This window comes from Podarcis vaucheri, assembly GCF_965113315.1.
Source record: "Podarcis vaucheri genome assembly, chromosome: 4".
Lineage (NCBI taxonomy): Eukaryota > Metazoa > Chordata > Lepidosauria > Squamata > Lacertidae > Podarcis > Podarcis vaucheri.
Window position 1 is genome coordinate 1,293,244 of NC_138762.1, and position 15,401 is coordinate 1,308,644.

The window sequence follows — 15,401 nt, forward strand, 5'->3', positions numbered from 1 at the left end:
GACCTCTACTGAGAAACCTCCAAGGAAGGAAAGTCCACCACCTCCCAGGGGAGACCTTTCCCTGCCCAACTGCTCTTAGATGTCCCTCAAGGCAGCGGGTCCTGAGTTCTAGCCCTGCTGAAACCATTGCACTGGCTGCCAAGGAGGAACCCAGTGAATATCATAATAAATAAATCCTATTCTCATCATGAATAACCAAAACTTTCTTAAGCATGTTGCTATGCAAACATTCAATAGTATGCCATTTCCCCTCCCAGAAATGCTGAATTTGTAATTCAGTGGACCAAAAATGGATGGTTGTTATGCTTAGGGGAGCTTTTAATATTTGATGGACTATTGTATTAATATTCTGTTGGAAGCTGCCCAGAATGGCTTGGGAAACCCAACTATTAATAATAGTTGTTGTTGTTAATTGAATTGATATACCGCCCTTCACCAAGAGAGAGATCTCAGGGATACTGAAAACATAGAACTCATAAAAAGTATACAAATGATGCATCACCTCAAATCCTTTAATCAGCTGAGTTTTCTCCTTTGGAAAGAGGCAGGTGGAATCTCCACGGTTGCTAACAGAATAACACTGAAAGGCTAGTGAAATATGGGGAACCAAGAGCATCTGCTTGGCATGCAGAATGTCCCAGGGTCAGCCCCTGGCATCTCCCGCAAGGGCTGGATGAGACCCCTGCCTGAAACTGGGGGGAGCTGCTGCCAGTCAGTGTGGACTCTACAGGGTTAGAGGGAGCCCTTGGTCGGGCTCAGCAGAAGGCAGCTTCTGAGGCTACTTCAAAGCTCTGCAAGATCAAAAGGGATAGATATTCCCTAAGCAAACCAAACTGAAGAAACTGGAATCATGGCAGCCGGAATTTTGCACAGGATTCCAGGTGTGGATTCTGACCAAGGCAGAAGAGAGCAGGACTCAGACTTCCCTCCATCTGGACACGATGCACTTCTGTGGATGCAGCCGAGAAGAACATTTGCCTTCTTTGCTGCTGCATCACATGTTGGACTCAGGTGGCGCTTGGGATCCTCCAAGACCCCGAGATCCTTTTCGCATGTCCTGCTAGTCAGTCCGGTGTCCCCTGCGCAGCAGAGTCTCCCTGCTAATTGTCCCAAATTAAATCCAGGCGTCTTGTGTGAGGGAAACTGCGATCCAGGGAGTCTCTGGCAGGAGATGAGGAGACAAGGAAAGTTGTATTTACAAAAAAAGAGAATGGTGAAACAAAGTGAAGACAGGAGATGTGTTCTTTCAGGAAGAAGTTAACTTACTACTTCAGCTAAATGTCTCAGGATTAAAGACGGTTCTGCAGGCACAGCTTCCCTCCAATTCAGTTGTCGCACTTCAGGGAGATGTTCAGGTTTCCAGAATAGGTGGTGAAAGGCAGAACTCTCTTTCTGCGGCTTCTCTCTCATCCCCTCCCTCAGTTATTATGAGGGGTCTTTCCATGAGGTCCTTTGGACACAGCCCAGCTTCCTTCACGGCGAGGGGCCACTTTTCCTCGCTTCCCCTCTCTCTTAGCAATCCCACTCCCTGAGGTATTTTCCGTTGTATGCCAGACCTAGGGGATCCTCTCAGCCCTTGCCACGGACTTGGGAATCTCCTTTTCCTACAAGATCTCTCTCCTCCTGACTGGAAGGAGACCCCAGAAGAAGAAGAAGAGGAGAGTCTTCCCACAGCTTCTCCCTCCAGCTTCACTCCCATCTGAATACTCCCTTCAGACCCTCAACATGGTCTCCCCATCTCAGCTGTGAGGCTCCTTCCTCTGGCTCCATAGATATTCTCCTCAGAGCGGAGGATCCACTCAGATCAGAGCCACTTCTCCCTCTCTCCAACCCCTCTGACTCTCTCTCTCCCCAAACTGTCTCCTGGGCAGTTCCATTCCCACTGCGGAGCGCTCCTTTGGCTCACCGGGTCTGGCCTGGTGAATGCGGCTTGGGCTACAGGGTGGTTTGGCAGGGCACATCCCATCCCATGAGTATTTTAACCATAGGACCACATAACTGGATGGTTGGGAGGGACCCTCGAGGGTCCTCTAGACCAACCCCCTCCAGTGCAGGAATCACAGCACAAGGATCTCTCCATCTTCTCTGTGAACAGCCCTTCAGATACAACAGAATAGCAGAACCCTTCACAGAGATGGAGGGAACCACCAGGGCCATCTAGAACCTCAAAGCCAAAGTGAGAGCATTTGGGTCAAAATTAAGGGAGAGAAGAATAACAGGGACCTCATTGTGGGAGTTTACTATAGATCCCCAAGCCAAACAGAGGACATAGATGATGCCTTCCTGGAACAGATGGCCAAGCATGCAAAAGGAAGGGAGATAGTAGTAATGGGGGACTTCAATTACCCGGATATTTGTTGGACGTCAAACTCAGCCAAGAGCATGAGGTCAAACAGATTCCTCACTGGCCTTGCAGACAACTTCATTGTCCAGAAAGTGGGAGAAGCAACAAGAGGAACAGCCATTTTAGATCTGGTCCTAACCAATGTTGATGACCTGGTTAGTGGGGTAGAAGTGGAAGGATCATTAGGCGCGAGTGATCATGCTCTTCTGAAGTTTACTACACAGCGGAAAGGAGCAGCCAAGCATACTAGGACTCAATTTCTTGACTTTAAGAAAGCCGACTTCATAAAACTTAGGGAAGTGCTGGGTGAGATCCCAGGGACAGTAATACTAAAAGGAAAGGGAGTTCATGATGGCAGGGAGTTTGTTAAGAGGGAGATAGTAAAAGCACAACTTCAGGCAATACCAATGAGACGGAAACATGGAAGGTGCCTAAAGAAGCCAGGGTGGCTATCTAAAGAACTTTTAACTGAGTTAAGATTCAAAAAGGATGTGTACAAAAAATGGGGGAAACCACCAAAGAGGAATTCAAACAAATAGCCAGCACGTGTAGACACAAAGTCAGAAAAGCTTAACCACAGAATGAACTCAGGCTTGCTAGAGAGGTTAAAAGCAACAAAAAAGGCTTTTATGGGTATGTTCGTAGCAAAAGGAAGAACAAAGAAACAGTGGGGTCACTCAGAGGAGAAGATGGTGAAATGCAAACGGGGGACACAGAAAGGGCTGAACTCCTCAATGCCTTCTTTGCCTCAGTCTTCTCCGATAAAGAAAACAATGCCCGACCTGAAGAATTTGGAGCAAATGATTCAGCAAAGGAAACACAGCCCAGAATAACTAAGGAGATAGTACAAGAATACTTGGCTAGTTTAGATGTATTCAAGTCTCCAGGGCCAGATGAACTGCATCCAAGAGTATTAAAAGAACTGGCAGATGTGATCTCAGAACCACTGGCAGTCATCTTTGAGAATTCCTGGAGAACAGGTGAAGTCCCGGCAGACTGGAGGAGGGCAAATGTTGTCCCTATTTTCAAAAAGGGGGAGAGAGAGGACCCAAATAATTACCGCCCAGTCAGTCTGACATCAATACCAGGGAAGATTCTGGAGCAGATCATTAAGCAAACAGTCTGTGAGCACCTAGAAAGGAATGCTGTGATCACCAATAGTCAGCATGAATTTCTGAAAAATAAGTCATGTCAGACTAACCTCATCTCGTTTTTTGACAGAATTACAAGCCTGGTAGATGAAGGGAACGCAGTGGATGTAGCCTACCTTGATTTCAGCAAGGCATTTGACAAGGTGCCCCATGATATTCTTGTAAAGAAGATGGTAAAATGCGGTCTTGACTCTGCTACCACTCAGTGGATTTGAAACTGGCTGACTGACCGAACCCAAAGGGTGCTCATCAATGGTTCCTCTTCATCCTGGAGAAGAGTGACTAGTGGGGTGCCACAGGGTTCTGTCTTGGGCCCGGTCTTATTCAACATCTTTATCAACGACTTGGATGATGGACTCAAAGGCATCCTGATCAAATTTGCAGATGACACTAAACTGGGAGGGGTGGCTAACACCCCAGAGGACAGGATCACACTTCAAAACGACCTTGACAGATTAGAGAACTGGGCAAAAACAAACAAGATGAATTTTAACAGGGAGAAATGTAAAGTATTGCACTTGGGCAAAAAAAAAGGAGAGGCACAAATACAAGATGGGTGACACCTGGCTTCAGAGCAGTACATGTGAAAAGGATCTAGGAGTCTTGGTTGACCCCAAACTTGACATGAACCAACAGTGTGACGCGGCAGCTAAAAAAGCCAATGCAATTCTGGGCTGCATCAATAGGAGTATAGCATCTAGATCAAGGGAAGTAATAGTGCCACTGTATTCTGCTCTGGTCAGACCACACCTGGAGTACTGTGTCCAGTTCTGGGCACCACAATTCAAGAAGGACACGGACAAACTGGAACGTGTCCAGAGGAGGGCAACCAAAATGGTCAAAGGCCTGGAAACGATGCCTTATGAGAACGGCTAAGGGAGCTGGGCATGTTTAGTCTGGAGAAGAGGAGGTTAAGGGGTGATATGATAGCCATGTTCAAATATATAAAAGGATGTCACATAGAGGAGGGAGAAAAGTTGTTTTCTGCTGCTCCAGAGAAGCGGACACAGAGCAATGGATCCAAACTACAAGAAAGAAGATTCCACCTAAACATTAGGAAGAACTTCCTGACAGTAAGAGCTGTTCAACAGTGGAATTTGCTGCCAAGGAGTGTGGTGGAGTCTCCTACTTTGGAGGTCTTTAAGCAGAGGCTTGACAACCATATGTCAGGAGTGCTCTGATGGTGTTTCCTGCTTGGCAGGGGGTTGGACTCGATGGCCCTTGTGGTCTCTTCCAACTCTAGGATTCTATGATTCCCTGTGAACAGCCCTTCAGATACAACAGAATAGCAGAACCCTTCACAGAGATGGAAGGGAACCACCAGGGCCATCTAGTCCAACCCCCTGCAATGCAGGAATCTTTTGCCCAAGACTGAAACCACAACCTGGAGATTAAGAGTCTCATGCTTTACTGACTGAGGTATATCGAAGTTCAGCACTTTTTCCTCATTTTTGTGCCAGGTTAGGCTTGTTAGGATATAGTTCCACTCCACCTTACAAGGGTACAGGCATGATGTTTGTGTATCACATGCCTGATTACTCCCAGCACTGGGAGTAGCACCTTAAAGACCAACTAATTTAGTTCTTGGTATGAGCACACGAAAGCTCATACCAAGAACTAAATTAGTTGGTCTTTAAGGTGCTACTAGAAGGAAATTTTTTTGTTTTGTCAATAATTGGTAAAGCTTGGAATAAAAACATCTTTGGCAATACGTATCTTAACCACTGATATTCGGCCCATTAATGACAATTTTAAATTTGACCAGATCTCAAGTTCTCTCTTAATTTCATTCCAAAGTTTCTCATAATTATCTTTATATAATTCAATTTTTTCACTGATAAATTCACACCCAAATATTTCACTTTCTGCACAAAAACAAGGCCTATCTTTCCTGAAGGCTTTCTCTCTCCTCATTATCTAAGTCCCCCCCCCAACACTTTGGTTTTGCTCTTATTTAACTTGAATCCTGCTACTTGTCCGAACTCCTGAATCAGCTCGTGCTTTCACTGCACTGGAGTCTGGGTCTTCTAAAGTTAACACCAGATCATCAGCAAAGGCTTTTAACTTACAGTGGTACCTCAGGTTACATACGCTTCAGGTTACATTCGCTTCAGGTTACAGACTCCACCAACCCAGAAATAGTGCTTCATGTTAAGAACTTTGCTTCAGGATGAGAACAGAAATCATGCTCTGGCGGTGTGGCAGCAGCAGGAGGCCCCATTAGCTAAAGTGGTGCTTCAGGTTAAGAACAGTTTCAGATTAAGTACGGACCTCTGGAACGAATTAAGTACTTAACCCGAGGTACCACTATATATTGTTTAGAGCCTACTGTTATTCCTTTAACCTCCTCCTTCACACCCAAATATTTCACTTTCTTCACAAAAACAATGCCTGTCTTTCCTGAAGTATTTTTCTCTCCTCATTATCTAAGTTCCCCCCCCCCAACACTTTGGTTGTCTGAATCCTGCTACTTGTCTGAACTCCTGAATCAGCTCCATTGCTTTCACGGCACTGGAGTCTGGGTCTTCTAAAGTTAACACCAGATCATCAGCAAAGGCTTTTAACTTAGATTATTTAGAGCCTACTGCTATTCCTTTAACCTCTTCCTCTTTTCTTAGCATATTTCACAAAACCTCCAGGACCGAAATAAAATGCAGAGGGGAAAGTGGGCACTCTTGCCTGGTTCCTTTCTCAATTCTAATTTCTTCTGAAACCACATTATTAACTATAATTTTAGCTTTTTGTTCAAAATAGATCACATTAATACCATTTAAAAATTCTTGTCCAACCTCAATACTTTCTAAATTCCTTTTCATAAAACTCCATGAAACATTATCAAAGGCCTTCTCAGAATAAACATTAACATCGCTTTAGTTTTTTTTTAACATCCAACCTTTCTAACACATCGATTATATTCCTAATATTATCTTTCATATGTCTCCCAGGCAGAAATCCTGCCTGATCCTTGTGAATATAATCTGTTAGCACCTTCTTCAACCTATTGGCCAAAAGGTTAGCAAAAATTTTGTAATCCACTTTGAGTAGTGAGATTGGTCTATAATTTTTCACATTGGATCTATCTTGATCTGGTTTTGGCATCAGGGTTATAAAAGCTTCTTTCCAGGTTTCAGGTGCTTTGTCCCCTCTTAATATCTTGTTGCATACATCCATCAATGGCTGAATAAGCCAGTCTTTCAGGGTCTTATAGTACTTTCTTGACAAACCATCTGGCCCTGGTGCTTTGTCTAGCTGCATCTCATTTATTGCATTCTCAACCTCTTGTCTTGTAATCAATCCATTAAGCAGGATCTTTTTATTTTAGGGATTTTTTTGCAATCCATTTAAATTGCTCATTTTTATCTTTATCTTCTTTTCCACTTTTATACAGATGTTTATAATACTTCTGAATGCATCTTCTTATCTCTGCAGGGCTCTCCACAGACTTTCCTTCTGATACAATATTAGTAGTAGTACTTTGTTTCTGTCTCTTTTTTAATTGCCAAGCAAGCAGTTTTCCACATGTATTTGCAGATTCAAAATTCCTTTGTCTCATCATCCTTATTTTCCATTCTATTTCCTGGTTTATACTCTGGGAATACTGAATCTGTAAAGCTTTAATTTCCTTTTGGATCTGCAGGTTCTTTGGGTTACATCTCAAATTCTGCTATCTTTTAATTGAGACAAAATATTGTCTATTTTCTTATTCCGTATCTCAAAGTAATCTTTAAGAGTCTTTTGGGCTTTCCCAGTTGTCTGTTCATTCCTCAACAAATCATCATTCATTCTCCATCTGAAGGATCCCTGCAGAAATATTTTCATTTCCAAAAACACAGCATTATGATCAGAGCAAGTCTTTGGGCATATTTCAACTTTGTTACTCTGGGAACAATGTCTCTGGATATCCATAAATAGTCATTTCTTGAGAATGATTGATTTGCATCGGCATAGAATGGGAAGGCTTTTTCTGTTGGATTTCTCAGTCTCCATATGTCTGACAGATCAAATTTGTCCACCATTTCAAAAAAGACGTTCGGTAGTCTGCCAGAATTCATAACTTTCTGTCCCTGTGTTCTATCCATAAGCGTTGATGTGACACCATTCAAATCTCCCATCAAAATCAATTCGTAATCCACATAATCCAGAAATCTTGTTTCCAGATTCTTAAGAAATTCCGCTTTGCCATCATTTGGTGCATAAATTCCCAAGAGCAAATATTTCTCGCCTTCTGCCTTGTCTTCTACTGCAATATATCTTCCCTCCTCATCTTTAAACAACATTTTAGGATTCCATTTTACTTTAATAGAAGACCACTCCTCTTTTCTTCACTTTGTCCAATGAAATGAATTCCTGTCCAAGTCTTTTATTCTGAAGTACTTTTCTATGTAATCTGGTGACATGAGTTTCTTGCAGACAAATTATATCCAAATTCTGTTTTGCTAACACATGATATACTTGGTTCCTTTTTAGTCGTGAGTTCAAGCCGTTAACATTCCAAGAGTAAATTCTCAGTGCCATCTTGTGATATTAGGGAGCTCCCGCACCTGCCCCTGATGCCTGTGGACTTTCCAATCCAAGTTCCTCAATGTTTTTTCCCCAAAAAAACTCATTTTTTTCCAACGGTCTTAATTCTTTGTTTCCTTCCTTGAAATTTGAAGGAGAGGTCCTCTGGGAACTCCCACCTGAAGAAGATATTCTTCCTTCTCAGAGCTCCAGCCAGGTCCGCGTAGTTGTTCTTTAAATTCAAAAAGTGTTTTGGAATCTCCTTGAACAAAACAATTGGCTTGTCTTTGATCTTCAGACTTTTTTTGTAATGTAGGCTCAAAATCCTGTGTCTCTGTTCCTTTGTCTTGAAAACCAGTATACAGTCATATACCACTTTTGAATCTTTCTTAGGCCCAAACCTATAGGCCATCTCAATCCAGGAACTTAACTCGTCTTTTTCCAGATCCCAGCAGGCTGCAAACTCCTCAATTAGCCAATCCTTAAGATTATCTTGTTCCAATTGAGGTGTGCCTCTCACTCTCAGTTGGTTCTCACGTTCCTTCATCTGTAAGAAGGCAATTGCATTAAGCGCCTCCTCTTGGGTCTTCTCCACATCAAGTACTCTCACTGTTTCCAATTCACAATATAAAAACACAATACACATCTGTAAGCCCCCTCCCCACCACATTTGAAAAGGGCATTACATGCCAATCAGCCAAAGGCCTGGTTTAAAAGGTACTGATTTGCCTAGTTCCTAAAGCTGTATAATGGTTTTTCCAACCTTTGTATGAATTCTCTGATGCCTAGTGAGAGTTGAGCTCTGACTGAAGCTCTTTCCACATTCCACGCACTGATAGGGTTTCTCCCCTGTATGAATTCTCTGATGGGAAGTGAGTTCAGTGCTCCTACTGAAGCTCTTTCCACATTCCACACACTGATAGGGATTCTCCCCTGTATGAATTCTGTGATGGGCAGTGAGAGATGTACTATGACTGAAGCTCTTTCCACATTCCACACACTGATAGGGTTTCTCCCCTGTATGAATTCTTTGATGGGAAGTGAGAGATGCACTACAACTGAAGCTCTTTCCACATTCCACACACTGATAGGGTTTCTCCCCTGTATGAATTCTGTGATGGGAAGTGAGAGATGCACTATGACTGAAGCTCTTTCCGCATTCCACACACTGATAGCGTTTCTCCCCTCTATGAATTCTTTGGTGGGAAGTAAGAGAGGATCTTTGACTGAAGCTCTTTCCGCATTCCACACACTGATAGGGTTTCTCCCCTGTATGAATTCTGTGATGGGAAGTGAGATAGTAGCTCATACTGAAGCTCTTTCCGCATTCCACACACTGATACGGTTTCTCCCCTGTATGAATTCTCTGATGGGAAGTGAGATTGTAGCTCATACTGAAGCTCTTTCCGCATTCCACACACTGATACGGTTTCTCCCCTGTATGAATTCTTTGATGGAAAGTGAGACTGCGGCTGTGACTGAAGCTCTTTCCACATTCCACACACTGATAGGGTTTCTCGCCTGTATGAATTTTTTGATGGGAAGTGAGATAGGAGCTATGAGTGAAGCTCTTTCCACATTCCACACACTGATAGGGTTTCTCCCCTGTATGAATTCTTTGATGGGAAGTGAGAGATGTACTACAACTGAAGCTCTTTCCACATTCCACACACTGATACGGTTTCTCCCCTGTATGAATTCTTTGATGGCTAGTGAGATGGGAGCGCTGACTGAACCTCTTTCTACATTCCACACACTGATACGGTTTCTCTCCTGTATGAATTCTATGATGGGAAGTGAGAGAGAATTTCTTAGTGAAGCTCTTTCCACATTCCACACACTGATAGGGTTTCTCCCCTGTATGAATTCTGTGATGGGAAGTGAGATGGCAGCTCTGACTGAACCTCTTTCCACATTCCACACACTGATAGGGTTTCTCCCCTGTATGAATTTTTTGATGTGAAGTCAGATGGGAGATCTGACTGAAGCTCCTTTCGCATGCCCCACACTGATATGGTTTCTCCCCAGTATGAATTCTTTGATGAAAAGTGAGAGATATACTATGACTGAAGCTCTTTCCACATTCCACACATTGATATGGTTTCTCCCCTGTATGAATTCTTTGATGGGCAGTGAGAGATGTACTATGACTGAAGCTCTTTCCACATTCCACACACTGATAGAGTTTCTCCCCTGTATGAATTCTGTGATGGAAAGTGAGAGATGAACTACGACTGAAGCTCTTTCCACATTCCACACACTGATAGGGTTTCTCTCCTGTATGAATTCTATGATGGGAAGTGAGAGAGAATTTCTTAGTGAAGCTCTTTCCACATTCCACACACTGATAGGGTTTCTCCCCTGTATGAATTCTGTGATGGGAAGTGAGATGGCAGCTCTGACTGAACCTCTTTCCACATTCCACACACTGATAGGGTTTCTCCCCTGTATGAATTTTTTGATGTGAAGTCAGATGGGAGATCTGACTGAAGCTCCTTTCGCATGCCCCACACTGATATGGTTTCTCCCCAGTATGAATTCTTTGATGAAAAGTGAGAGATATACTATGACTGAAGCTCTTTCCACATTCCACACATTGATATGGTTTCTCCCCTGTATGAATTCTTTGATGGGCAGTGAGAGATGTACTATGACTGAAGCTCTTTCCACATTCCACACACTGATAGAGTTTCTCCCCTGTATGAATTCTGTGATGGAAAGTGAGAGATGAACTACGACTGAAGCTCTTTCCACATTCCACACACTGATAGGGTTTCTCCCCTGTATGAATTCTGTGATGGGAAGTGAGAGATGCACTATGACTGAACCTCTTTCCACATTCCACACACTGATAGGGTTTCTCCCCTGTATGAATTCTGTGATGGGAAGTGAGAGATGCACTATGACTGAACCTCTTTCCACATTCCACACACTGATAGGGTTTCTCCCCTGTATGAATTCTGTGATGGGAAGTGAGAGATGCACTATGACTGAAGCTCTTTCCGCATTCCACACACTGATAGGGTTTCTCCCTTGTATGAATTCTTTCATGGGAAGTAAGAGAGGAGCTTTCAGTGAATCTCTTTCCACATTCCACACACTGATAGGGTTCCTCCCCCATATGAATTCTTTGATGGGCAGTGAGAGAGGAACTCCTACTGAAGCTCTTTCCGCATTCCACACACTGATAGGGTTTCTCCCCTGTATGAATTCTTTGATGGGAAGTGAGATTGGAGCTTTGACTGAAGCTCTTTCCACATTCCATGCACTGATAGGGTTTCTTTCCAATGAGATTTCTTTGATGGGATGTAGAATGGGAGCTGTGACTGCATCTTTCTCCACACTCCAAATTTTTCCGTGGCTTCTCCTCTCTGGGGATGTTGTTGTGGTCACCTTTGTTCTCGATTTCCAATTCATCACAATCTGCAATGGAGACAAAAAGGGATTAGCCTCAGGAACAAATGAAGAACTGAAGGGAGTTGGGTGAATGTTCATTACCTTTGTTGTTTGTCATTAACCAACGTATTTATTATTAGATTCTGATGGGTTGTTGAATGTTGCTTTGTTTGATATACAGTAGTTGTAAAATTCTCGAAGTCACAAGCATGAGTCTGACCAAGCTGCAGGAGGCAGTGGAAGACAGGAGTGCCTGGCGTGCTCTGGTCCACGGGGTCACGAAGAGTCGGACACGACTAAACAACTAAACAACAACAGTGGTAAAATTGTGGAAGCCTTTTGGGGGAAGGTGTATTTCAGAGGTTTGATGGCTCATAACACCGGCTCATAACAGCACTTCTTTTGGAGTAATATCGTGAAATTATTTATCAGTGGAAAGATAATTTGCCAACGGCAATGGCGGTCTCCTTCTAAGCCGGAGGGGGAAGCTCCGCGAAAACTGGGTCTTACCGCTATGGCGCAGCGGGGACCCGTTAAAAAACCGCAGGCGGGGAAAGCCTGCGGCCGTGGGACTCGGCGGGCGCCAGAAGCGCCCCCCCAACTGTCAAAGGAACCCCGCGAGGGGCTCCGGAGCGAAGCAGGGGTGGCGCGGCGCTGAGTGTTGACTGCTACTTCCGTGGAGTGAAGCCGCACAGCTGTTGCCGGAGAGCGCTGTACTCTTTCCTTTGAAGATTCGACTTACAAACTTCAACCCGTAAGATCTTTTAAAATCAGGAGATCAGAGGATTGGATTACCTCTGATTGGAAAAAAAAGACTTTGAACTTGGCTCTGAAGCGGGAAAGACGCAAAAAGGAAGTCCGTCTTCCGCTCTTGTCGAAAGAAGCAAAGCAAAGACCTTTAAAGCTAAAGCTATTGAAACTAAATTACAAAGACTCAGATTTTAATGCCGGATGTAAGAACCCCCCCTGAAGTGAGGGGGAGAGGGAAGCCTTTGAACTTGAGACTTAAGAAGTTGGAGGAAAAAAAGAGAGACCACTGCCTAATCCCTGATATTGGTCTGCCAGAGACAATAAGAAAGTGTTGCACCGTTTATACAGATTTGTAACTGTTTGAAATTACTCTGCTCTTGAATTGGAAGGGACTCTTTGTAGCAGTTGGAATTAGAAGAACTTTCTGTAATTGTTGCCTTCTATTGAAAAGTGAAAGCAGGACAGGACTGCCTTTGGAAAATTGCTTTGAAAGTAACATTGTTGCAAAAGTACCCCCTAGAGGAGGCCTGGAATATAGCTGGGGACTTTCCATTACAAGATCTGGAAACTTTCTCATCAGAAAGGAATTTGAACTGCGCAAACGACCTTGAACTGTTGAATAACAAAGCAATGGATCAGGATGAGCCCCAGCCACAGCCAACAAGAATCAAAACTAGACAACAACAAAGAAGACAATCAGTAGTAGCACCTCCTGTTGTAGAAAAAGAGGACACTGGACAGACTGTGTTAAAAAGTACAGGTGCTGATGAAAACTTAATAATATTAATAATAATAATAATAATAATAATAATAATAATAATAATAATAATATCTTTATTGTCATTGCCCCCTCTCGGGGACAACGAAATTACTAAGTGCATCTTTAGACAAAATATTTGGAGCTTTGGAAAAACTGTCAGCTAAAATTGACTTGAACACTACAACCATTAGCTCCAATACGCAGGCCATTGACAGGCTGGTTCAGGAATCTAAATTGACAAAGAAAATTGCTGAGGAAGCCAGAGAAAAGGTGCTGGTGGTAGAAGGAAAATTGCAACCAATTAACAAGCAAATAGAAGAACACAAGGCACAACTGTCCTTATTGGAATTGAAAGATAAACAAGCTAATTTGAGGATCAGAGCTGTACCGGAATCGGAAGAAGGTTACTTGATTGAATTCCTTACGCAGGAATTCGGAGACTTTTGGGACCTTGATCCAGAGAAAGACTTTAAGATAGTGACAGCCTTCAGACTTGGCAGAGGAAATAAAGAGGGAAGGAAGAACAAGGTAAGAGACTGCCTGATTACGCTTGGATCTAAAGAAGAGAGAGACAAAATATTGGGCCTACACTACCAGAAACCACTGGAAATAGAAGGATCAAGGATAGACGTTTACAAAGACATCCCGAAACATTTATTGGACCTTAGAGTGAAATACGGAGACCTGGAGACCCTGCTAAGAAGAAACAACATCATCTTCCGGTGGGAATTTCCCCAAGGGCTGTCCTTTACCTACAAAGGGAAAAAGGTTAAGATAAAATCGGAAGAGGATAAAGAGAAGTTTTTGAAAGTTCACGAGGAAGTCCTATATAAGGAAGCGGATAACAGAGAATCAAGGCCGAAGCCAGGAATTTTGGACCTAACAAAGCCAACATTGGAGGATAAAACAAAAGTAATACCACCTACAGATCAAGAACAAACATTGGGAGCAGTTGGGGGAGAAGCAGAATAACTTCACAATGTCTCTGCAAGTATTAACTTGGAATATTAGAGGTCTAAATTCCCCGGACAAGAGGAAATTTTTTTTTCATTTGTTGAGAAAGGAAAAATTGGACTTGATATGTTTACAAGAAACCCATGTGACCAGAACACATAGAAAAGTGTTAATTAACAAAAGATTAGGACAAGAATTTATCTCATCAGACAAAGTCAAAGAGAGAGGAGTGGTGATTTATGCAAATTAATTAATTTTTATAATGAATGATTTTAGAATGTTGTTTATGTTGTACTTTTGTATTGTTTTATTGTTGTTAGCCGCCCTGAGCCCGGCTTCGGCTGGGGAGGGCGGGATATAAATAAAATTTATTATTATTATTATTATTATTATTGGAAAGTCTATCACCTAAATTTGTATTTCAATGTAGCTATTGAAATACAATTTCAAGGTGAGAAATTTCTGATAATAGGGATATATGCACCAAATGAGGGGAAATCAGAATTCTACAAGAAATTGCACGAGACATTGCTGGACTACATGGACTTAAACATCATTATGCTTGGAGATATGAATGGAGTGGTATTGACAAATATGGATAAGTCAGAAAGACTAGTGGTGACAAAAGACGAAAGGCTACCGAAAACCTTTTTTGAAATGACAGACAATATGGACTTAATTGACATTTGGAGAACTAAGAACCCCCTAGGAAAAGAAGGGACTTTTTTCTCTGAAGCCCAAAAGACCTGGACAAGATCCGCAGAACGGAAATCTGCCCAAAAACATGTTCCGACCATAACCCTGTAAAGATGGAAATGAAATCAACAGTGACTGGACCCTTCAGATGGAGGATGAATGACGCCTTGTTTAGAGATCCAGAAACTATCAAGAAGGCCCAAAAAACCATAAAGGACTATTTTGAGATAAATTTGAAGACTACAGTGGGAAAAAGAACAATCTGGGACGCAAGCAAAGCCGTGATGAGAGGGTTTTTGATACAACAAAATGCAATAAAGAGGAAATTCCAAAATGAAAAAAAGGAGAAGATTTTGGAGAAAATAAGAGGAGAGAAAAAACTTAGAGTTAAACCAAAATCCCAAGAGATCTTGAGAGAAATTAAGTTATATCAAGTATAATACATGAAATTGATAAATCAGGACATTGAATGGAAAGTCAAACAGATGAGACAAAAAACCTTCAAATCAGTCAACAAATGTGGAAAATTGCTAGCATGGCAGTTGAAGAAGAGACAAAAACTAAATACAGTCACTAATCTTGAAGGATGGAAAAAACATTCAGAAGCCACAGGAGATCATAAGCTGCTTCCAGAGATACTTTAAAGAACTTTACACACAAGGGCCGCAGATGGAGTCGAAAATTGACAAATTTTTGAATACCAACGGATTACAATTTTTTTTTCAAGAGAATAAAGATTTACTGAACTATAAAATATCCAAACAAGAAGTGGAAGGCGCAATTCAAAATATGCAACTAGGTAAATCTCCACGACCTGATGGACTAACCTCCAAGTACTACAGAACTTTGA

The 15,401-nt window shown here is 42.4% G+C and overlaps 1 protein-coding gene across 3 annotated transcripts in view; it reads right to left on the reverse strand.

Annotated features, from left to right (window-relative positions):
• Positions 1 to 592: 592 nt before the first annotated feature.
• The window catches only part of LOC309530284 (uncharacterized protein), a 435,057-nt gene continuing 420,248 nt past the window's right edge, over positions 593 to 15,401 (reverse strand). For 2 of the 3 annotated variants that reach the window (XM_082218999.1, XM_082219001.1), the window contains 2 exons: positions 8,759 to 11,418; positions 593 to 1,161 (listed from right to left, as the gene is read on the reverse strand). In XM_082218999.1, the coding sequence (XP_082075125.1) occupies positions 820 to 1,161; positions 8,759 to 11,418 (3,002 nt within the window). In that variant the 3' untranslated portion in view covers positions 593 to 819. Of the gene's footprint in view, positions 1,162 to 6,630; positions 11,419 to 15,401 lie in introns of those variants that run through there. The other variant, XM_082219000.1, reaches the window with a different exon arrangement.